The sequence below is a fragment of the Triturus cristatus genome, chromosome 2_2 (genome assembly GCF_964204655.1).
Source record: "Triturus cristatus chromosome 2_2, aTriCri1.1, whole genome shotgun sequence".
In the NCBI taxonomy this organism is placed as follows: domain Eukaryota; kingdom Metazoa; phylum Chordata; class Amphibia; order Caudata; family Salamandridae; genus Triturus; species Triturus cristatus.
Genome location: NC_140582.1, coordinates 1088074101 through 1088099539, shown reverse-complemented (window position 1 = coordinate 1088099539; position 25439 = coordinate 1088074101). Strand labels below are relative to the sequence as shown.

At 48.9% G+C, this 25439-nt stretch overlaps 1 protein-coding gene across 1 annotated transcript in view; it reads left to right on the top strand.

Moving 5' to 3' along the window:
- POLR1A (RNA polymerase I subunit A) overlaps window positions 1-25439 on the top strand; it is a 604540-nt gene that overhangs the window by 383519 nt on the left and 195582 nt on the right. Inside the window, exon 22 of the mRNA XM_085642615.1 lies at window positions 19135-19300. Coding sequence (XP_085498741.1) covers window positions 19135-19300 — 166 coding nt within the window. The remainder of the gene's footprint in view (window positions 1-19134; window positions 19301-25439) is intronic.

The following is a 25439-nucleotide window of genomic DNA, read 5'->3' as shown; positions in this document are numbered from 1 at the left end:
TCATCTATCCATCCACACGTGACCCTGTATTCACTCACTCACTCATTCATACATGCACGCAGTCATCCTCATTCATCCAGGCACCCAGTCATTTACCCATCCAGGCACCCAGTAATTCCCTCATCCATCCACCCTTTGACCCTGTTTTGCATTTATCCATTTAACAATCCACACGAACACAAATAAGGCAATTAGTGAAGAAGTTCCTTCATTTTTTAAAATACATTTTAATGACTTTTTTGATGTGGATGTGTGTCTGTTTATATGTGTCTGTGTGTACAGGTGTGTGTCTGTATGCTAGTGGCCATGTATCAATGTTTATGGGTGTTTGTATGAGTTTATGGGTCTATGTACGGGTTTATGTGTGTATGTATGGGTTTATGGGTGTATGTATGTGTTCATGGGTGTATGTGGGTCTTTATGGATGTATGTATAAGTTTATTGGTGTATGTATGAGTTTATAGGTGTATGTATGAGTTTATGTATGTTTAGGAGTGTATGTATGAGTTTGCCTGTATGTCGTTGTGTGCCTTTAGCAGTGTATGCCCATGAACAACATTGCAGTTTATTCCAGTTGCCCCATCGCCTCGGTTGGTTTCTTAGCCAGTAGTACTTGCCTTCTGTTGTTTCTTTAATACACTACCAGAGTCTCAAAAGAAAGCCATTAATCAGAAGAAATAATGTGCTTTTTGATCGAATGGAATTATATCAGATGCCATATTCGGTCGTTCGCATTGTACTAGTATTGGTTTGCTCTCTGGCTGTGAGTATTTTATTACTTGTAGCAGTGTACACTCCCACATTTAACCCTGTAACCTCACCTTGCAATAAATAAATGCAGCCGAATAAAGCCGCGATTCTGGTGCTCTCCGAACATTAAGCTGTCTGAATCCTAACAACTCACAGCCTGGCCAGGGGTGCTGTGCCTTACCCTCACAGGATGCTCTCGAAGCTTCTATGCGCCTCATCTCGCGCGCGCAGCTGCTGCGAACAGCCGTCTGCTGCTTCCTGCTTACGGAGGGGTTTCCGGTGAGGGCAAAACTTTCGGGCCATTTTCAGCGAGTCTCTGCAATATTCAACGATTGCGTGTGGTTAACATCAGGTCCGCCCTGTAGACGTGCTTTAGCGGCTTTCATCTGACAGTATCTGTCAAAAAGAAATACTCTGGAAAGAGATTTGAAGTGGGATATAATGAAACCGGTCTGAGTCATATAAGGAAGTGTTTGAAAAAGAAGCGCCCTTCAGACAGTCGTGTCCCTGCACAATTCCAAATTAAACTGGAACTGCTAAGAGGTTAGATGCCATGATCGGTGTTAAACACACGAACAACTTTAAAATGAGCAATAAAAACTAAACCTACTGATTAATTCATCCGCTTTGCAAAATTGTGAAGTTTGTTTCAACAAAGACAGTTATCTCAAGAAAAAAATTTGAAATTCTTTACTGTTTCTTTTGTACTCGTGTAGCATTTCCCTCGAATTCGCTGTGGAGTTTCCAAGAATTGTAGTGAAGGTGTCATGCATACATTGCTGACAGATCATGTTTAAACAGGTTTACCTTCCGTCTCCATGTCCGAGGGCGCTCCTTTTTCGGTTCTGTACATTCCATTCATGAATAACTGGTTTCAGGTGTTCGACTGTTCAATGAGTACCATTTAACTAAACCAAAGCTGCAATTCCCAGCCTGCACTGATGTGATGAGTGAAAACCAAGGACTGTCTCAGCCTGACACACAATCATGTGGTAAATGTAGTTCATTTGTGTAATGTTGCTGTTACCTCCCTCAATAAGCACAGGACTCCAGGGATTGCAGGAACTCCAATTATACTTTATTGTTCATACACAAGAGAGCGCCGGGCCAAGCACGACCTACTCGCTGCCGCGGCTCCGCTCTATATCGTTCCCGCGGTTCGCGCATGCGCATTGCATTATTGCGCGCTCTGCCCTCGCGCGCTACGTAGCCACGTAGTGTGCGAGGACTAGAGCGCACACTACATATCTCCCTCCTTTTCCATGGCCCAACGAACATGCAGTCCTCACAGCCCCTCGGGTATACACCCTCCATCTAGCTCAAAGTCTCTGAAGCGGCTAGGCCTCACAATCGCTCTGCCGGCTCCGGTGCGCCTTACCGGGGTGCAGGAATTTCAAGGATCGCTACTTCCAGCTGGGCTCCCCTCCATACCTCGGGGGTCACCCCGCCCCACTCTGTCCGGGCTGCGGCTTTCCTCCGCCGGTAACTCTTCCAACTCCTTCATCCCCGGATCTTCCTGCTCCTCACTGTTCTCTCCCTCCTGTATATCTCTTCCTTCAGGAAGTTTACTCCCTTCCTTGTCTTTTGTAAATGTTTCTTGGGGTAATTTCTCGTTCTCTTCCTCTGGCCATTTTAGGAACTTGTTGCATTTCGCCATGCGGTCGTGGGACCACACGTTCCCGTCGCTGAGTAAGGCGGCTCTCTTATACACCTCCTTCACCTGTAGAGGTGGACTGTACTTGCTGTCTCCCTTCTTCCTTCGTACCACTAACTTGACTCTCACCCACTCCCCTCTCTCAAGAGTGGCTTCTTTGACCTTCCTTCTCTGGTTGTAGTACTCCGTGTACACTCTCTGGGCCTTCTCCAGGTTGTGTTGTACTACCGCTGGAGACCATTTGCTGGTGATCGTCTTCTCCCTCCACATTACGTTGTCCTTGGTGAAGGGGTGTCTCCCCCTCAGGATTTGGAATGGGCTATACCCCGTGCCTGTGGGGGTGATGCGGTAGGCCCACATCGTGTTCTGTATCTCTTTCTCCCAATCTTTCCCCATCATGATGGCTGCTTGGATGGACCCCATGAGCACCCTGTTGAAACGTTCTACCTGTCCATTGCTCGACGGGTGGTACACAGCGGTATGTAGCAATTTAATCCCATTGCGTTCCGCATACTTGTTCCACTTTTCGGATCTAAATTGGGGTCCATTGTCGCTCAAGATTGTTCTAGGAATGCCTTCTCTTAGGAACACCGAGGTGAGGAATTTTATCACTGTCTCTGCCTCCATTTCCTCCTGTATGTGTATTTCCGGCCATTTGGACTACTTGTCGACCAGGACACATAGGTATTGGGGCGTACCATGGGTGTCCAGCACTGGCCCCAGGATTTCCACCGCCACGTCTTCCCACGGCCCACTCGGTAGAGGGAATTTCCCTAGTGCTGGTCGTAGGGGAACCAGTGTTTTGTCTGCTCTTTGGCACTGGTTGCACTCTCTCACTTGTCTTTCCACCTGAGCGTCCATTTCTGGCCACCAGTACATGTGCTTCGCTCTCGCCTTGGATTTTACTATTCCCAAGTGTCCCTCGTGTAGTATTGCAATTAATCGGGGGACCACCGCTGCCGGGGGAACCACTTTGTCTCTCCTGTACAAGAATGTTCCTTCGTTCCCCACTGATAATTCTTCTCTGACTTCATAATATTTTCGGAGTGCCTCTCCTAGACGCTTCTTCTCCGGCCATCCCCGTATTATGTACTCTTTGACTTTGCGAATTTCCTCATCTTCTCCATACGCCTGTATCCAGTCTTGTTTGCTTATTACCCTTTCTGGGTCTTCCGTTATTGCCACCATCTCTTCCTCCTCTGTAGCCGTGTCCGGGGCTCCTTCCATGGCTGCTGCCCTGCTAAGGTAATCCGCTACCTTGTTCCTCGTCCCTGGAATGTACTCCACATCGTATCTGTACTCTAGCAGTTTGAGCGTCATTTTCGCTATGCGGGGTGTGGCGCCAGCATGCCCGCTAGAGGTGAGTACCTTGACCAAGGGCTTGTGGTCCGTCTTAAGTAGGAATCTTGTGCCCCATAAGAATTGGCGATATTTTCCCATAGCCCACACCACAGCTAACATCTCTTTCTCAATCACACTGTATTTCTGTTCGGTGGGCGATAGTGTTCTGGACGCGAAGCTGAGTGTTTCCATCGTTCCATCTCTCCTTTCCTGCATGAGTACTGCCCCTAGGCCTTTTTCGCTGGCATCTGTCGTCAGTATTGACCGGCCGAGTGGATCATATCCTTGCAAGGGCACCGCTTGACTGATGTCATTCTTCAGGGCTTCAAATTCCTTCTGTGTGTCATCAGTCCATTTGTAAGCCGTTTTGTCCCTCGTTAGTTGCCTTAGGTGATGTGTCTTGGTGGCAAAGTGTGGCACGAACTTGCTGTAATACTCTGCCATCCCTAAGAAGGACCTCACTTTTTCTTTGTTGTTGGGGGCCATCGCCTTGCATATCACCTCTACATTTGCTCTTTTAGGGGTGATGCCTCGTCCTCCTATCTCATGACCTAGATACGTGACAGATGTCATCCCCAGCTGGCACTTCTCCCATTCCGCAGTCAGCCCATTGTTCTCTAGTACTCTGAGTACCTTTTCCAGCCTCTCATCGTGGTTTTTCCTATCTGTTCCCATCACCAGTATATCATCTTGAAAATACTGGACGCCCTCAATGTCCTGAAATAAGCGATGCATCAATTTTTGGAACACCGCCGCTGCTGAGGCGAGACCGAACGGCATTCTTCGGAATTGGTAGCACCCGAAGGGTGTGATAAACGATGTCAATTTCCGGCTTGTCGGGTGTAGGTCTATCTGGTGATAGGCAGACGTTAGGTCGATGGTGGAGAACCACTTTACCCCTTTGGTCTTGGCCAGCATTTCTTCAATGCGTGGTAACGGGAATTTTTCCACTATGAGACACTTGTTCAGTTCCCAAAGGTCCACACATAAACGGACTTTCCCGTTTGGTTTCATCGCCACTACCAAGGGGGCGAGCCATTCTGCGCTGTAGATCGGCTCTATTATCCCCGCCTTTTCCAGTCTGTGTAGCTCCATCTGCACTGCGTCTTTCACCGCTAGGGGTATGTTTCTGACTTTGTGGGACACTGGTCTGGAGTTTTCTTTGAGTACTATCTTGTCTGTAAATTTCTCCAGCTTCCCCACCTTCCCTCCGAACACCTTCGGGAATTTGCTCTTCATTACTTCCAATACCGGCCAGCTCCCTGGCGCTGTCATCAGTACTTGTGTGTCGCCTCCTGGGTCTAGTTTGATCCCTAGATCACCTTGGTCCATCCATCCCAGTACGGAGGGGCCTTTCTCCACTATGTACAATTTGCAGTCGGCTTGTCTACCTCTGAATTCGAAGGTCAACTTCCTGTACCCCACCATGGGTATCGGTTCCCCTGTATACGATACTGGACGTATGTCTGGCGGTTCTAGTCTTGTTCCCAACTTGGGTTCGAATTGTTACTTCCATACTGCTTTCTGGATGATGGTATACGGGGATCCCGAGTCTATTACTATCTGGATTCTCACCCCTCCTATCTTCATGTCGCATTGTGGTTTGCGGGTTCTCTTCCCGTCTATCCCCAGCACTTGGTCATCGACACAAAGTACCTCCACGTCTTCCTCTTGCTCTTCTTCCTCCTCCCGTTGCTCTTGTTCCACGTACTTCACCATGGGCCTCTTCGTCTTCCTTCGGCAGACTTTCTCGTAGTGGCCCATTATGCCGCAGAACATGCACTTCGCCCGGAACGCTGGGCATCGTTTGTCCTGAGCTGTATGCGCTAGGCTGCCACATCTGTAGCAAGCTCCGTTGTTGTCCCTATTCTGCTTCCATGTTTGTCCTTGTTTCCCTTTCCATTTCGGAGGTCCTTTACTCTCCTGGGGCGAGGGTTTGCTTCTTCCCTGCGATTCTGCATCATCCACTTTGTTCACCATGGTCTTCGGGAGCACCTCCCTTTTTGCCGCTTCCGCGCACCTTTTTGTCAACTCTGCTTTCTTCACCATCGCGATCACTTCTTTTAGTGGCGTCTCACTGTTCGCCCACAACTTGTCTTGTATGCTCTTGTTGGTAGTATGCATGACGATTTGGTCCTTGATGAACTCATCGTGCAATGCTCCGTATTTGCATGTCACTGCCAGCTTCCTCAATGCCGCTACGTATTCATCAATGGTTTCTCCCGGCTCTTGTTTCCTCTGTTGGAAGTTGTACCTATCTATCGAAACACTCACTGCTGGGCAGTAGTGGGCATCGAGGTCCTCCATGGCGTGTTTCAATACGTCATCGTCCGCGTTTTGCTGGGGTTGCGGTACTAGGTTCTGGTACACCCTTATGCCCTCTGGGCCTAAATTGTGCAGGAGTATTCTTTTCTTCCTCGCGCTGGGGAACGCTTCTCCATTTTCATCTTCAGGTGCCGCAAGGTAGTTCTTGAAATATTCCCGCCAATCCTCCCACTTCATTTGGGGTTCTCCTGGTCTTGGCAGAAATGGTATCAGCGCCGTCAGCGAAGATCCTTGGGTGCTCATCTCCCCCCGTCTTCCTGGCGCCGCCCCTGGGCCTCTTGGACTGTCTGGTGTGTCTCCCCTCTCTGGCTGCGCCTGCTCCTGTTGCGCCTCTTCCGACCCCATCGTCGCCGCGTGCTGACGCTTCCACCAGGTTCTCAGTGACTAGGCCTTGTGTTTGCCTCTTGCAGCTTCGTACCGCCTATTGGTCTCTACACGTGGTCGGTTACCTTCTTCGCTGCCTCTGCCACGCTCTCTGTGTGTGTTTTCTTCCTGGGAGTGGTCTTACTCCTGTCTTCTCCCTGGCTGGCTACTGCTGCTCTGGCCTGTGCTCACAGGCGGTGGGTCGGGGCTTCTCTGCTGTCCCTGGTTGCAGATACGTCCCAGTCTCGTCGCCACTGTAATGTTGCTGTTACCTCCCTCAATAACACAATCTCAAACACAATAATACATTGAGCTCAATGGGAATTTTAAGTTATATGCAATTGATTACTTTCAGGATTATTTTTCTAACTCCAGGACTGGATCCTAGATTCAGCCCTGGGACAGTTCTTGTAAACAAGTGAGTAAATTCGTTTTAGTTACTGTCGTGATTTTTAAGCAATATTTAGCTATTTTAAAAGTTGATACTTAAAAACTTTTTCTAATCAAATTACCAATGTTATCCTATGGAAGGAAATTTACTTAGCAGGTAAGTGGGGTTATGGTTACTTTTTCTAGATCAGTGTTGGATCCTAGATCCAGCACCAGTGTACCACCTGTAAGCAGTTGAGAAACTGCGTTTAAGTTACAGATGCGATTTTTAAGGAATATTTATAAGTTTGCAAAATCGACACTTAGAAGAAATTTCACAGAAAAGCAGTCAATGGTTTCCTATGGGAAAAATTCAAGCTACGGGTAAAGTATGTTCTCGTTACTTTTGTAATCCAGTGCTGGGCTCCTAGGCTCAGTACTGGGGCATCTATCTAAAACAGGTAAGTAATTACGTTTTCACAGTTGGTACGATTTTTAAAGAATATTTGTAGTTTGCAAAAATCGGCACTAAGAAGAAATTTCACAGAAAAACAGTCAATGGTTTCCTATGGGAGAAAATTGAGTTAGTGGTAAGTACGGTCGTAAGTACTTTTCAGGGTCAGTGCTGGGCAGCAAGATCCAGCACTGGGATCTCTCCTAACAGCAGGTGAGTATTTTCGTTTTCGTTACTCGGTTGATTTTAGGTGAATATTTTAAAGTTTAGAAACTCCACACTTAGAAGAAATTTCAAGAGGAACCAGTCAATGTTACCCTATGGAACAAAAGTGAGTTATCGGCTTTTGGGTAAGTACTCGACTGGAAGAGTTAAGGTTCTGGGCATAGACTCAGGGGTCTCCCAGGGTCAGGTAAGTACAGTTGTTGCACCCTCAGCGGCACAGGGGCAGCAGAGTGAGTTAGGCCCAATGTTATCCTATAGAAGGCTGCGGGGGCCCTTGGTTGGTGGCTGCTGACAAACAGGCCACGCGGCTGTAGGGGCTGGGCTCCTGGTCACTTGCTCAGGGCAAATGGGGAAGTAGATAGGAGTAGAAGTTGCACTGCCAGGGTGTCAGATTCCGGAGCCTGAGGGGGTCAAAGAGAAGACATTTCTGTCTAGCGGTATCTTTTCCCCACAGTTACGACAACCGAGGTCGAGAGAACCCGAGGAGAGGAAAGCACCTGGACCTTTAAGGACTCAGCTACAGAGACCGGGTACGCCCCCTGGAAGGCGGAAGGACCAATCCCGGAGAGCCATATAACCCGCGACGGTGTGAGAGACGTCGTCGACGACCGGAAGAGGGAGAGAGGTTCCAGCGGGACCCCCGACGAAACCGGAGGACGAGAACCGGCGTTTACAGGGAGAGAAGCTCCAGACGACTGCCGGCTGAACGAGCCCCGAGACCAGCAGGAGGACGCATCGTCCCGCCACGGCATGGAGGGTCGTGGCTTCAACAGGAGTCGGGTGGGTTTGTCGACCTCAGAGGAAAAGGGAGGAAAGTACGCAACGGCAGGTCTATAAATATCAAGGACCGCCCGCGTGTAGACTCTGACCCGTTTTGCCTAGTTTTCCCTGGTGGCGGCTTTTCCCCCCTTTTCATCCCGCACTCAGCAAAGCAGGAGGTGTTGTATTCCCTCACTCCCTTCCCCATAACTTTGACCTTAAAGAGTACACTAATACGTGCTCCTTTCTTTTTTTCTGAGCCCTCCCGAAATCCTGAGAGCAAGGACGTGGCGGTGTGGTGAAAGACGGAGACGATCCCTGAAGGCTTCACCAAGGGACATCTAATATTCCGTGAACTGTCCAAAATGTCCTTGTACTTTGAAATAAAGAGACAACCGTTAACAAATCCTCGTATTCTCCACTTCCTCACTGTGACACGTGGTGTTTCTGCCCTGTCTCTTACCCTCCATTGGGAGCCCGAAAATGGAGAACTTAATTCGACATATGGTTGAGGGACAGAAAAAACTGGAGTGGGTTGTGGAGAGACAACTCACATCTGCGCAGGCGGACCGTGAAATGTTTAAGGACCTCATGAAGGGACAGATGGATGCAATACTGCAGGTTGGGGAGCAGCCCATTCCTCTGCTGGCCAAAAGACAAACAGGACTATGGCTTCTGTCCCTACAGTTACACTTCAGAAATACGTAGCGGGCGAAGACCCAGACGCCTTCCTGATGAATTTTGAAAGGGCAGCAAGGGCGTCGGGTTGGCCAGTGGCCAAATGGCCTTTTTTTCTGGCGCCCCTCCTGACGGGGGATGCCCAGGCAGCTTACCAGGTAGCCAACCCCGCTGGAGTCACTCCCTACAAAGAAGTTAAGGCGGTCATACTCGATCATCTCGGCCTAGATGCTGAAACCTATCGGTTACGCTTTCGCAAAGAGAGGGGGTCTCCCGGGGACTCGGTAAAAACCCTATACTTTAAGCTGAAGATAGCCGCTGATATCTGGCTCTAGCCGGAGGCAAACACTAAGGAACAAGTTATGAATGCCATATACTTGGAACAATTCATTGAGGCGTTGCCATACCTCACCCAACGATGGCTTCGTCAACATAACAACCTAAGCCCCGAACAGGCTGTCGAGATGGCAGCTTCCTTCTCTAGGGCCCAGGTCAGAGGATCCTCTTGGGAGACGGAAAAACACACAAGACCCCTCCTGCTCCTCGGAAACCGCTTCGCCCCATTAAAGAACCCGACCGCGTAAAACAACCCAGATATGAGATCCCCATAAACCGAGGACCCCAGTGTTTCGTGTGTGGGGATTGGGACACATCTCACGTACGTGTCCGAAAAAACGGACGGAAGGGCCGATGGATGTCAGCTACGTACCCCGTCCCCTGTTGTACACCGAGGAAATGGGGACTTGTTTTTATGTAAGTCTGTGCGTAAATCACAAACCAGTTACCGCCCTCCTTGATTCCGGGTGCAGACAGTCCGTAGTCAGGGGAGACTTGGTTCAACCAGGACAGGTGTGTCATGGGAAACTGGTGTTTATACGGTGTGTTCATGGGGATGTGAAAGCCTAGGACGTGTGCCTAGGGATGTGTGCCATGTCGACTCTTTGTTTTGTCTTGTACCCAGACACTCAGCCTGCAAGGGCAGTGTGTTTGTGTTGGGGTACAGGGCCTCTAAGGGTGGCACAATAAGTGCTGCAGCCCTTAGAGGCCTTCCCTGGTCACATGGCCCTGGGAGAACCTAGGGTACCATTTACCAGAGGCTGACATGTGGCCAGGGTTTGCCAATTTGGGTTTTAGGTTTTAGGGCAGGAACATAGGCCCTGGGCACCCGATTGGCAGGAGTCCAGGGCACACTCAGTCAAAGTACATTTAGCAAAAAGTGGGGACATACCATGCAAGAAAGATGGCACTTTCTTACATGCCTGAGCTGAGAAATGTCTCCAGAAGGTGTTCTAGCGCCCATAAATTGCACTAGGGGACCCAAATTCGCACCCCTCCAACTTCGTGTTGGTGAGCCATGCATGAGAAAAAATGCATCCACGCGGCAGTTGATAGAGTTGTGCCGGAACTTCAGGTACGCAGAGTTGGCATAACTCCAGCAGAGCGGAAATTTTCACCCAGCCCTAGTCTACATTTGTTAGACTAAGAATGAAACATTTCCTAGCTAATTTAAAGGAAAGTTTCAATTCCATTAAGAACACGGAGGAGAGGATTGGGCTGTAACTCTCTTTGCTTTTATAACATTTATCTCCAGCAGTCATATTTTTTAAGATAAAAAGACAACAAAAAACTACAGCTGCCATGAACACTAGGGAGAAGTTCCAGAACAGTCCATCCAATCGGAGTGCAGCGGGTGGTACAATAGAGCCGTAGCCCTTCTATGTTCCTTTTTTTTCCTGCGTAGCCGGCGTCTTGTCACTCCGATTATTCTTGTTTAGTCTCTGAACCTAGATGGATCAAAAAGAAAAATGTCTATCATCCGCTATTTGCAGATTTGAAGAAAAACCATACAAAGAAGAACAAGAAGCTCACATTTTCATCAAATAACACATGAGCCAACCTCTAGACTACAACATACTCGTTTTCATAAACTAAAGTACCACGGCCATCCACTGAGCGAGGGAAAAGACGGTAATGTAATATACCTGAGCAGTCCGGGTGGGCTAATCCTCGCCTCCGTGTCCTTAATAGAATTGAAACTTCCCTTTACGTTAGCTAGGAAATTTTTCATTCTATGGCAGGACCCGGAGGCGAGGATTAGGCTGGTTTAAAGCTTATTCACCACTACGCTTGCCAGGGAAGGAACCGGCTTAAAGTAAAAGGTCTTAGAGGTGGAGTCCGAGGACCAATCAGCAGCTTTAAGGATGTCCTCAAGACGGGCTCCCAACCCAAATGCCTTAGATGCCATAGCACCTCTCGCTGAATGGGCTCCCAACCGTGTGGTATCAATACCTGCCTCCTGCATGACCCACCTGGCAATTGTAGGAGATGAAACCGCTTTGTGAGGTTTTGTGAGAGCAATCAACAACTGTCTTTCACCATGGGGATGAATTTCGTCTGTAACCACAAACAAATTAGGAACCTGTGGAAAGGCCGGGTAGGAAACCACTTTAGAACTACTTTTTGTTTGGCAAGAAAGTTTCGGGGTGTAAACTTTACCTGTAATGTCCAGGGCTCTTACATCTGAAACTCGTCGGCATAAGATCAAACATAACAACAAGGCCTCCTTCGCCGACAGATACTTATTTGAGGGCCAAGACTTAAACAAAGAAAGGACTTATTAACATCCCAAAAGGTCGAATACGTGGGCTCAGGAGGAATGGAAAGTCTTATACCTTTCAAAAGTTTACAGACCAGCGGATGTTCTCCTACTGGTTGACCGTCCACTGGAAGGTGACCTGCGGAAATTTCCGACCAAAAGGTGTTCACCGTTCGATAAGCTAAACCCTGGGAAACCAGACTCACTAAGAAATGTAAGACTTGGTTAAGTTCTCCCTGCATGGGATCTACTTGTTGCTGAATACACCAACTGGTCCACCGATTACAGGCAGATTGATATCGCTTGTTCGTACCGTCTGCCCATGCTCTAGCAAGTAGGGAGGCAGCTTCTTGTGAAAGGCCCGGGATTTCCCATCTTTGCCTGTAACCCTCCAGGCCATTAGACGGAAGGGATCCTGCCAGGACCAGCAGGTGAGTATTGTCTTGGGAATCCCGGAGAAGATTGGGAATCGGGGGTAGTGGGATTGGCAAATCCCAAGAAAGTTCCATCATCACTGGAAACCAAGCTTGCGATCTCCATATTGGGGTAACCATTACCAGGTCCGCCTCTTGCCTCCGCACCTGAACCGTCAATCGCATTATCATTACAAATGGCGGAAAGGCATAGGCCTGTTCCTTGCTCCAATCCTGGAGTGAGGGTCCAGTCTCCAACTTCAATAACGGTTGAGTTGTGCATCCAGGCGCGATGCAAAGAGGTCCATGGAAAAGGGGCCCCAACGGGCTTGTATTTGCCGAAAGCAGTGCAGGTCCAGCTTCCAGAGGCTGGTGTCCCTCCAGTGGCGAGAGTGCCAGTCTGCCACCTGATTGGAATGCCCTGGGAGATGCTCTGCCGACAGAGAAATCTGGTTGGTCAGACAATACTCCCACAGTGTCTGAGCTAAATCCAACAAAGTTTTGGACGTGTCCCTCCCAAGTGATTGACGTAGTGGACTGCCGCTACATTGTCCATCTTCAGCAGGATGGAACACTTCACCTTCTCTTTGGTTCAGCACCAGAGTGCGAAGGAGCCCGCCATTAGCTCCAAACAATTGATGTGCAACGACTGCTCTGTGGATGACCATTTTCTGCCGGTGGAGTACTCCCAACAACGAGCGCCCCATCCTGAACCGGTGGCATCTGATTCGATAACCAGGACAGGTTGGGAACCGAAGATTGCCCGGCCGTTCCAGGCCTCCATGTGGGTTAACCACCAGTTCATCTCTTCCTTTGCTTTGGTTGAGAGCGGAACTAACTGGGAGTAAGAAAGGCCCTTTCGTAGGTGTTCTATTTTCATTCTCTGCATCGCCTGGTAATGGAGAGGACCCGGGAAGATGACTTGGATAGAGGACAAAAGAAGACCTACGATCCTTGCCAAGTGTCGTAGAGAGATCTGAGTCTTGCAGATAGTTCTCCTGAGCTCGTGTCTGATTTTTGTCAGTTTCCGCTTTGGAAGGCTCAGGGACGCTTCGATCGAGTTCACTAGGAACTCCAGAAATGCCATCGATTGGGACGGGACCAAAGCTGACTTCTCCGAATTGATCACAAAGCTGAGAGATTCCAGAAGATCTATTGCCATCTTTAAATGGAGAGGTATACAATCAATCTCACCCCGTGAGCCCGCAAATGTTCGACGACTGGTCTCATGAGCGTGGTGAAACACCAAGGGGCCGAAGATATCCCAAAAGGAAGAGATGTAAACTCAAAAGCCTGGCATTCCCAGAGGAACTGTAGGAAACGCCTGTGAGGAGGAAATATAGGGACCACTAAGTAGGCGTCCTTCAGATCCAATCTAACCATCCAATCTGAACCCTGAAGAAGGTCTCTCAACAGATGGATACTCTCCATCTTGAAATGAAGATATAGGAGCCAGGAATTTAAATCCCTGAGATTTATCACCGGGCGCTGTCTGCCGTCCCTTTTCTCTACCAAGAAAAGGTTTCTGACAAAGCCCTGGGGATGAATCGTTGTTCTTACGATTGCCCCTTTCCTGAGAAGGTGGTTTATCTCTTGAGCCACTAGCTCTCGCTGTTCCGTTGAAAAGGTCAAAGGCCTTGGACGGTGGGTCTGGCATGGACTGCCATAAAACTCTGTGGTAACCCTCGATTATCTGAAGGACCCAAGCGTCGGAGGAGAGCTTTTCCCAGTTCGCTCGAAAAAGAGCCAGACGACCTCTAAACTGAATGTCCCCGGGGCTTTGACACCTCACCTTGAGCATTGGTGAAATTGCCGCCTCTGGGTCCTCTACCCCCGCAACGTCGCGGGTTGGGTTTGGTCTGGTAGAAGTTCCCAAACTTTTTAGGATCCTGCCACTGGCTAAGATGGGACTCGCCACCTCTGGAGGCTTGCTGGAAGTTTCTGTCGAGCGCCCCCTACCTCGGCCGGTTGCGGCAAAAACACAAGAGGTAAATATCCTCTTAATGGAGGATTGAGCTTTATCTAGCGAAGCAAAGGTGTTGACAAACTTGCTCAATTCACGGATGAAGGGATCGCCAAACAGGTTGCCCTGAGCTATGGCCTCTGCCTCGGATATGGTGGGCTCCCCTAGCTTGGGGTCAATTTTAATTAATAGAGAGCAGCGCCATTCAGTGGATAATACGCAGTTGGCATTCCCTAAGAAAATGATGGCTCTCTGAGCTCAGCCTGATAGGGCGTTGGGAGAAACCAGGGCCTCAGAGGCTTTTGCATCCTCCGCTATATCCATAATTTTGGCCAGAGGTCCGTCCATGTCCAAGAGTTTGTCTTGGCACGAACGCCAAAAAATTCAGGTGTCAGGTGTCCATGTCTTTTTTAGGGCCTCGAACAAACTTGATGTGGAAGGTGCCATCTTAGGATCTATTTCCGGCATGGAGGCAGCCTTCCCCTCCAAGGATGGTCTGGGGCACCCCGCCTTAAGGCACCCTATAACTTCCTCATCGAGGGGTTTCCTCAATTGGTCCGCCATGTAGGCTGCCACCTTTGGTGCCGGGCACCAGTCTGCCGAGCGTGGGGGCAACAAATCGTCAGGGTTTAATAGGTCTGGTGCCTGGTCATGCACCTGGTCAGAGGGGGTGACTGCGTCAAGTAGGGCATTAGTCTAGGGGCGCCATGGTCTAGAACCATCTCTGTCTGAGGTGTTGGGGGAATTGTCGCCCTCCACGGGGTCAACTAGGGTAGTAGAAGGGGATAACCCTGAAGGCCCAGGGACCTGAGTGTCCAGTTGGGGTTGGGCGTCGAGGAACGATTTTATAAGGCACACAAACGCATCTAAGTCAAACACCCCCTGTCTTCTGAACGCTTGCGCTTTTCCATGCTTTGAGGAGGGGTGAGGGACAGGGTAGCCAACTGGCCTGGAGGTAAGGGGTCTTGCGGACCCATCATAGTTTCCCTTCCCTGAAGGAGTTTAGAGCACTGCGCTTGGAGCGCTGAAATTTTCCTCTAAACCACATGAGACACGGCCCTCAGGATAGAGGCATCCGTTACCTCACAAAAGTGGTCATCTACTAAGTGGTAGGTAACCTCCTCTTCTTCAAAATAATCCCCTTCCTCAAATTCCATGGCAAGCCCAAATTATAAAGGGATTTAAATATGGGAAAATTGCTTGGGCAAAGCCTTCACTTTATGCCAGCCAATAGTTGGACAAACCAACTGGGACCTGCACCGCTGTGGTATGTGGGGTTACAAACACACGCCTGGGAGGTCCCAAAGTGTACAGTGCCAGTGCACTGTATGCCACTACACCACTCTACTCTGCATCGCTCCTCTCTATGCCCATCCACTCTGAACCACTCTTATCTACTCTGCATCACTGCACTCTACGACACTGCACTCTACGCCTCTGCATTTAACTCTGAAACAGTCTACTCTAAGCCACTGCACTCTACACCAATCTGTCCACTCTGCACCATTCCAGTGCAGTCCCACCTGCGTTACTCCACTCTGCACCACTCTACGCCACAGCATTCAACGCCAATGCACTCGACATCACTTTACAAAAAAAACGGTACACTCTCCAATACTTTCTACAGCAATTTACTCTGCACCACTGCACTGTACACCACTATACTCTGCAACACTCTATTCCTCTCCACAGCACTCTACTCTACACCGTTTCATTCAACATCACTTTACTCTGCACAACTCAACCCCCTGCACTCTACGGCACTGGACCCTACAACACACTACTCTGCAACTGAACTCTACGCCACTCTACTCTGCACTCTATTCTGCACCATTGAACTCTACTAAACTCTACTGCACTCTGTTCTGCTGCTCTCTGTGCCACTGCTCTCTACGTCACTTCACTCTACGCCATTCTAATTTACTGTGCCCCACTCTATGCCTCTCTACTATACCCTGCACCACTTTACTCTATTTTAGTGCGCTCTGCTATGCACCACTGCTCTCTTCACCACTCCAGTCTATGTCACTCCAGTGTATGCCACTCCACTCCATGTCACTCTACTCTGCAACTCTTCACTCTAGGCCACTGCACTCTACTCTGCATGACTCGACTCTGAAAGAATCTACTCCATGTAACTCTACGCCAATATCAGTGCAGTCTACAGCCCTGCACTCTCCACCACTACTTTGCACCACTGCATTCTACGCCACTATACTCTACAACACTATGCCACTGCACTATTTGCCACAGCACTCTATGCCCCTTATCCCTCCTGATCCACGCACACAAAGCACTGCACAACACCGGACCCACCTACCTCAACAACCGACTCCGCTTCCACACCCCCACCCGAAGCCTCCGCTCAGCCAACCTCGCCTTCGCCACAGTCCCTCGCATCCGAAAAACCACCGCCGGAGGCAGATCCTTCTCCTACCTCGCCGCCAAGACCTGGAACACTCTCCCCACCATCCTACGACAGACCCAGGACCTGCTGGCCTTCAGAAGACTCCTCAAGACCTGGCTCTTCGACCAGCAGCACCCCCCCCCCCTCCCCAGCGCCTTGAGATCCTCTCGGGTATGTAGCACGCTTTACAAATGCAGTGATTGATTGATTGATTGATTGATGCCACTCTATTCTACTCTGTGCCACTCTACTCTGCGCCACTCTACTCTGCGCTATTCTACTCTGCGCCACTCTACTCTGCGCCACTCTACTCTACTGCATGCGGTGCCACTGCACACTACCCTACTCTTTCCATTTGGCACTATGTCACTGCACTCTGCGCCACTCTATTCTACTCTGCACCACTGTACTCTGTGCGACTGCTCTCTGTATCACTCTACTATGCACAATTCTTCTCTATGCCACTGCACTCTACACCACTCCAATCTGCACCACTGTACTCTGTGCCACTGCTCTCTGTACCACTCTACTATGCACAATTCTTCTCTATGCCACTGCACTCTACACCACTCCAATCTACACCACTCAGTCTGCGCCACTGCATGCCATGCCACTACACTCTATGCCACTCTGCTCTACGGCACTGCACTCTACGTCACTCTAGTCTACACTTTTGCACTCTGCCCTGCACCGTTCTACTATGCCACTGCAATCTACTCTATGTCACTGAAATTTATGCCAATGCACTCTACGCCACTTTAGTCAGAAGCAATGTACTCTATGACCCTACACTCTATTCCAATCTAGTTTACACCACTTCACTCTACAACACTCCACTCTACAACACTCCACTCTGACACTCTGCTCGACTCTATGCCATGCCACTCTACAACACACAACTCCACTCTATGCCCCTCTACAACAGTACTCCACTCTACCACGCTGTATGCTTCTCCCTTCATGCCGCTCAATGCCACTTTTTTCTACGACACACTGCTCCATTTTACTCCACTCCGACACTCTGTGCCACTCCACCCTATGCCACTCTACTCTGCAACACTCTACTCCACTCTGCCATTTCACTCTTCTACACTACTCCACTCTGTGCCACTCCCATCCATGACAATCTACTCCCCTCTACGCCACTCCACTCTACACCACTCCACGACACTATGCCACCCCACTTTACTCTACGCCCTTCTACCTTATGTCACTCTACTCCCTCCACAACACTCCACACAACTCTATAATGCTCAATTTCACTTCACTCAACTTTATTCTACACCACACTACGCGACTCCATAATGCTCCACTCTACCCTGCTCTACGACACTCCACGCCACTAGCTTTTACCCCATTAACATTTAGCCATGCTGAACAGCAGGCATGCTGGTATACAACGTGACTAAAACATATTGGCAAAGCCAATAGTACTTGCGTAGGGGAGACCTCTTGGCTTTGCCAATGTTTGTTATGTATTGCTCGTAGACAGCTTTAGCTATCTGTTGTCGAAAGATCTGCTGGGTACAATACAGTGAATAAAGTTGCCCTTGGTTCTTTGTGAGACATGCTTGTCCGTCTCATTCGCTTACTTCTTGTGTGATGGCTTTCCTTCCTCTGCTTCTGTTGGTACCTACCCAGCACGTGGCTACTTTCCTCCGGGCGATTTTCCCATTTTAGCTACATCGTTGCACCCGCCCCTTCCTTCTCAGTCCTGCTCAGTCTTTGATTTGATTTGATTTTGGGATTTATAGAACGCCTGGCTACCGGAAGGCTTCCCCGCGCTGACCAAAAGTGCTGTGGTGGGAGTGTAGTCCACTTAATGAGAGTGGGGAAACAGCCAAGTCTTCAGCTTCTTTCTGAAGGCCAATTCATTTTGCAATACTCTCAGTTCAAGGGGAAGATCCTTCCACAATTTAGGAATCAGATGGGCGAAGGATCTCTCCCTCCCCCCACCCAGACTTTTTAATTCTGGTGGAACGTAAAAGATGCAGGTGGGACGACCTCAGTAGTCTAGTGGGCTCATGCGCGAATATCAAGGTTTTGAGTTTGTCCGGGCCTTTACTATTCAAGATCTTGTGAGCGGTGCCTAGGGACTTAAACTTTACCCTAGCATTGATTGGTAGCCAGTGGAGCTGTGTAAGGGACTCTCTTACCGGGTGTGCCTATGAAGATTAAGCAGGAGCCTCACGGCTGCGTTCTGCTCCGTCTGCAGCCTTTTAATCACATACTTAGAGGATCCTAGGTAAAGAGAATTCCCACAGTCCAGTCTAGAGACTACGAGGGCCTGTAGTACTGTTTTCATTAGCTGCTCTGTCTCTTGTACCTATTCTCTTTGGTCAGAAGAAACAAACTTGTGTTGCGTTGTTAGATTAGTGCAGGATTTCATAGTTGAAATGCTGGTGTGCAGGGGCTGAGGATGGCTGCTTGGAATCACGCTATACGACGAGTAGATTGAAATGCAGCAATACAGCATGTGCAACTCAAGTGTGACCTTTGATACTTGATGAAAGGCAGCACACAGGTCATAGAGGTGAATACTGACTGGAAATGTGTACTGTCTAACAGTGAGGTCTATATAATGTACTGTATAGGATGCACATCTGTATTAGTAATGGCACCAACACAATACATTTTTTGTTGTGATACTTTGCAGGCTGTTAACCTGTCCCATTGAGTATCCGTGGAATTCTCACTGCCTATGTGGGCAATGGACCAGACTGTGTGATTTATGTCTCTAACATGCTCTCATTAATTTGTTGGTATGGGATGTAATATTTGTTTTTTTTTATCCTAAGCTGACAAAAATATCCTTTTACCTTGTGGTTCTCCCTCAGGTGCATTATAAAACACTTGGAAGGGTTGGTGGTACAGTACGACCTTACAGTACGCGACAGTGATGGAAGCGTTGTTCAATTCCTTTACGGTGAAGATGGCTTGGACATCCCAAAGACACAGTTCCTGCAGCCCAAGCAGTTTCCTTTTATCGCTGAAAACTATGAGGTAAAACCTGGGCGGACATCCAGGTTCTTTGAGAGAATGGCCCTAGACAAACAAACTGAGAGGAAGAGCAGAGACAGGCCTGGGGTCTGGGCATAATCTAGTCTGGTGGCGGGAGATAGACTTTATAGGTTTTGTGATTAGTTTCTGCAGCACATTTCAAAGAAACCCTGAATTTATGACTGAAAATGGTTCCTTGTACTGCAAGTTCTGTGTATTTTAGTTCTCTACAATGAAGGTTTCCATTATTCTTGGAATTTGAGCTCTTATTCTCTCTTTAATTTGCTTGTAATCGGCAATTAATGTATTCTAAGGACACATTGATGCGTATGATTAGTTAAATACTAATGTATAATTATTTATCATCATTAGTGTGTCTAGTACTAGTTCACAGTGGTATTTCGCATGTACATATCTATGTATGAAACAGTGTAAGAGGCACATTGAGAGGCGTCGAACAATCATTCACCAGCTCACATTTTGGAGACGTACTTACCCACTCAGAATTCATGTTTTTTAATATCCAGTTTGATGCCGAATGTCGGTAAGCAACCTATCATAATCTGTCACACTAAATAGTACTGTGCCACTGAGAGTGCCATGGTGATTTGTGTGCCAGCTCATATGCCAACGGCCTGTTGATGATTGTTACGAGCTGTATGTAGTCATGAAAACACCATTACCGTGACAAAGCAGACAAATTCACTTCAAAATTCCTTTTGCTCTTTTTTTATGCTTGATACCATTTGCATAGTTTGTGGTCATTGTAGCCATCTTGTCTGCCAGATGTTCGAGGACCAGACTTTGTATAATATATGTGCGGTGGATGTTGGGACCCTTTCTATTGTTTTCCTGTTTGGCACGGTCATCGTTTGCGCTGCGTTTCTTAAACATTCATATGTGCAGTTGTACCATCATGATTCCAGGGTTCGTACCACATTCTAAGTCAAGGGCCCTGCCATCATTTGTTGTGAGCAAGAGTGAGAGAGGGCTGTTTGTCCACCATTTATGTGAGCGGGTAATGCAACCACATAATAAAGGTAGTGGTCATTTATATATTTTTTACAGTGGTTTGTAGCACGCTAATATTGTCACCTTGCAGTCACTTCTGACATAGTGTGCTAGAGTCAAAGCTGACCTGCAGGTATCTAGGTAGGTATTAAGCCCATGGAACTACAAAGCAGTACTGCTAAAGGTTTATCCTCTCTCTGTTCTTACGGCCCAGCTATTTGCTGAATTGCTTCAGACCCAAGCTGTTTGTAGGGGGCTGAGCGTGATGGTCGTTCAGACCAGCTAGTAATGCTCCTTGTGAGCGCGAGAGGCTGAGAGTGCGTAGAGTTGTGTGCACTGACTCTATCGGTCACTACCAAACTCTATGATGCATGTACATGGAATGAAGACCTATAGGTTCCTGGCTCTTTTTATATGTAGTCTTCAGATTTTTGCGTTTGCAAGATTGACTCTACAACAACCTCCCTTTTGCACTTCAGACTTGCTGCTTCCTTCTTGTAATGCAGGTATGCTCTAAATCCTGCCACCACCCAGCCCTCCTTTGTGATACTGTTATGTTCGAGGCATATGAGCTGCAGATCACACACTGAGGATAAGATCGCCATCTGGTGTTGGGCTCGGATGATTGCAGGTTGTTGTTGTCTTCGGAAGAAGCCTTTGGTCACGAGGTTGGTGACTCCTCCCCTGGACAACAGTGCGCATGGGCATCCACTCCATCGGCAGATTGTTTTTTTCCGCCATTGGGTTCGGATGAACTTTTTTCCGCTCCAGCAGAAAACTTCTAGCAATCATTTTAAATACTTAATCTTCATTCCATCGACGTCGAACTCAACTCGGACCGGTTCCGCAAGCGGCTGATGGACAGGACACCCTTCAAAAAATGCCCCCAGTGTGGAGCGAAGTTCCCCCACAGTGACCACCACGAGGTTTGTAACCTCTGCCTGTCGCCGGAACACAACGAGTCCACCTGTCCAGCTTGTTCCGCTTTCCGTTCGAAGAAGACCCTCCGGGACCGAAGAGCTCGACGCCATATTATGGCCAAACCAGCTCCAGAACCGGAGGACATCTTTGCTCAAGATGTTCCCGAAGACGACACCGAAGATCTCGAGATCGTGTCCGAGGCCGACGATTCCGATGACCTCATCACTCCAGGGCAGCGTGTGAGTACCACCCCCCCTGCCCCTGCCCCATCCAAAAAAGCATTGGTCAAGACTCCGCCAGCTGGGCCCAGTCGCGACCGGAAATCCTCTTCAGAAGCCCCGCCCTCGGGCCCGGCTCCGAAGACATCTAAGCCTGTGGGTGGCTCGGGCTCGAGCAAACCTCACCTGATTGTGCCTTTAACACCCTCGGCACCCAAAATCCCACTGTCGGCACCGAAACAGGCTCCAAGACCGAAATCTCCTTCGGCACAGAAACGTTCCTCGGCACCGAAGTCTCCACCGGCACCGAGACGTTCTTCAACATCGATGCCTGAAAGTCCATCGGCACCGAAACCTCAGTCGGCACCGAAACCTCAGTCGGCACCGAAACCTCAGTCGGCACCGAAACCTCAGTCGGCACCGAAACCTCAGTCGGCACCGAAACCTCAGTCGGCACCGAAACCTCAGTCGGCACCGAAACCTCAGTCGGCACCGAAACCTCAGTCGGCACCGAAAACTCAGTCGGCACCGAAAACTCAGTCGGCTCCGAAAAATCCATCGGACCCGAAAAAATCATCGGCGCCGAAAACTGCGTCCCCGCCGAAAAAAGCTCATAAAGACCCGAAGCGGACATCGCAGACACCACCTTCGGAGCCAGATGAACTTTTTCGACCAGATCCTTCTCAAAAGCGGATCTACATCAACCCTAACACGGGACATGTGACTGCCATCCCATATAAAAAGCGGAAGCTGGACACTACACCTCCCCCAGCTCCCATACGGAAAAAGGACTGTGCTACTTCACCACTTCGTCCTTCCTCTCCTGTTTTACCTCCTAACCCGTCCCCCCCTCCTCCTCCTGATTCTCCTTTACCTTTACCTTTACCATCTCCCTATCATTCACCTCCTCCACAGGATGATAATGATGACTTAGGGGGAGGGGCGGACCCTGATTTATTTAATGATCCTGTTGATCCAAACGACCCTTTTACGTTCCCAGACCCAGCACCCATGGATGACTGGTCTTATCCTATACCTGACATGCCTGACCCCACTACCTACCCCTCCAAGCCCTCCCCTCCTGATGACCACCTAGGGTTCGGCCAACTTATAAATAGGGCAGCAACATTCCACGGCGTCACAATGCACACAGACGCCCTTGAAGAGGACTTTCTCCTTGATACCTTTGAGCAGTCACAAAAGACTGTGCACATACTGCCCATGATCAAAGGGGTTATAAAGCATGCTACTGAAGTCTTTAAGGACCCTGTTCGAGCTAGGGTTCTCAACCCACGCATCGAAAAAAAGTACCGACCAGCCCCGCAAGACCCTGCATACATTAAGGCCCAGCTCCCTTTAGACTCCTTAGTCGTATCAAATGCCAGGAAGCGCGCTAACTCACAGACAACTGGAGAAACGCCTCCCCCAGACAAAGAGTCTAAGCTTTTAGAAGCCTCAGGCAAACGGGTCGCCGCGCAGGCGGCTAACCATTGGCGTATTGCGAATACCCAGGCCCTGTTAGCCAGGTATGATAGAGCGCATTATGACCAACTTGAGGACCTTATGCAACATCTGCCTGAACCCTTTAAGTCCCAGGCCTCTGACCTCATCCAAGAAGGCAAATTAATATCTAATGCCTCCATTAAATGCGCCTTAGATGCAGCAGACACTGCTTCTAGAGCGGTCAATACTAGCGTCTTACTCAGACGACATGCCTGGCTCCGTATTTCCGGTTTTAAACCGGAGGTTCAAACCGCAATTCTAGCTCAACCTTTCAACCAAGAGCAGCTATTTGGCCCTGCAGTGGATACTGCATTAGAAAAAATGAAAAAGGATAATGAAACTGCCAAGTCTATGGGAGCACTGCAGTCTCCTCAAAACCGGGGTTCCTTTCGTCGCTCCTTTTATAGAGGAGGCTCCAAAAACACATCAACTGAGACCACGTCCACCTTTAAAAATTCTGGACAAACATCCCCTAACAGAGGTTATTTCCGGGCAGGTTATAGGGGAAACAATAACAAAGGTCGAGGGCGGGGCAACAACAACAACACCCGCACCTCACCAGCCACCAAACAGTGACTTGCCACCACTCCCCCCAGACCATTCCACTCCGGTCGGGGGGCGACTCCAACAATTCCTACCTGTCTGGACTTCCATCACCACAGACAGGTGGGTAAGACAAATTATCCAGTCTGGCTACTGCCTCGAACTCATACAATCCCCCCCAAACATACCACCCAAACAACGTCCAATGTCCTCGCATCATCTCTCTCTCCTCAAACAAGAAGTTCAATCCCTGTTACAAAAACATGCGATAGAACCAGTCCCCCTTCAACAGCAGGGAAAAGGGGTATATTCTCTATACTTCCTCATTCCCAAAAAGGACAAAACACTAAGGCCCATACTGGATCTCAGACTGCTAAACCAGTATATACATTCGGATCATTTTCACATGACCACTCTCCAACAAGTCCTCCCACTTTTACAACAGGGAGACTTCCTCGCCACATTGGACCTCAAGGACGCATACTTTCACATCCCTATGCATCCCGCTCACAGAAAATATCTACGATTTGTGGTAGATGGGCAACACTATCAATTTACAGTTCTCCCATTCAGAGTAACCACGGCACCCAGAGTGTTCACCAAGTGCCTAGCAGTCGTGGCAGCGCATCTCAGAAGACAACAGATCCATGTCTTCCCCTATCTGGACGATTGGCTCATAAAAGCCAATACATACCAAAAATGCGTTCTCCACACTCATCGCACGATTCAAACTCTCCACGATTTGGGATTCACTATCAACTACCCCAAATCCCACCTACAACCTTCCCACTTACATCAGTATCTAGGAGCAACCATAGATACATCCAAAGCCATTGCCTATCCCAGCACTGCCAGGATAGCCAGTATACAAAATCTCATCTCTCAATTTCAAACTCATCCATCTCTTCCAGCAAGAGTGTTCATGCAGCTCCTAGGCATGATGGCGTCATGCATCTCCATAGTCCCACACGCACGACTTCAAATGCGTCCCTTACAGGAATGCTTAGCACAACAGTGGAACCAAGCTCACGGACAACTTACCGATCTGGTGTTGGTGGACAGTCGCTCACTTCGCTCACTGAAATGGTGGAACACCATCAACCTGTCCAAAGGGAGACCGTTCTTAGAGCCTCTTCCACAAGTTGTGCTAACTACAGACGCATCTCTCACGGGGTGGGGAGCCCACCTCCTTCACCATACCACTCAGGGCAGATGGACCAGTCAACAAAAACTGCTCCACATCAACCACCTGGAACTCTTAGCAGTGTTCCTAGCACTAAAATCCTTTCAAATTCACCTGAAGAACAAAACTGTCCTCATACGCACAGACAACATGACGACAATGTATTATATACAGAAACAGGGAGGGACACACTCTCTCCAACTGTCCCAACTGGCACAGCAAATCTGGAGATGGGCAATTCCCCAAAACATCTACCTGTTAGCAGAACATCTCCCAGGGATCCACAATCAAGTGGCCGACCTCCTAAGTCGCCACACACAACAGATCCACGAATGGGAACTACACCCCAAGGTTCTACTCCCCTTCTTCCAAAAGTGGGGACAACCAGACATAGACCTGTTCGCCACTCCCGAAAACACAAAATGCCCAACCTTCGCCGCCAGGTTTCCACACCCACAGTCGAAGGGCAATGCCCTATGGATGAACTGGTCAGGCAGATTTGCGTACGCCTTTCCGCCTCTCCCACTAGTTCCATTTGTGGTACGCAAACTGAAACAACAGTCACTAACACTAATACTAGTGGCTCCCACTTGGGCACGTCAACCGTGGTTCACCACACTTCTGGAACTATCTTTAGTTCCACATCAAAAGCTACGCCTCTCCCCAGATCTGTTAACCCAGAACCATGGAGAAATCAGACACCCAGATCCTCAAACACTGAATCTAGCGATCTGGCTCCTGAGGTCCTAGAGTTCGGTTACCT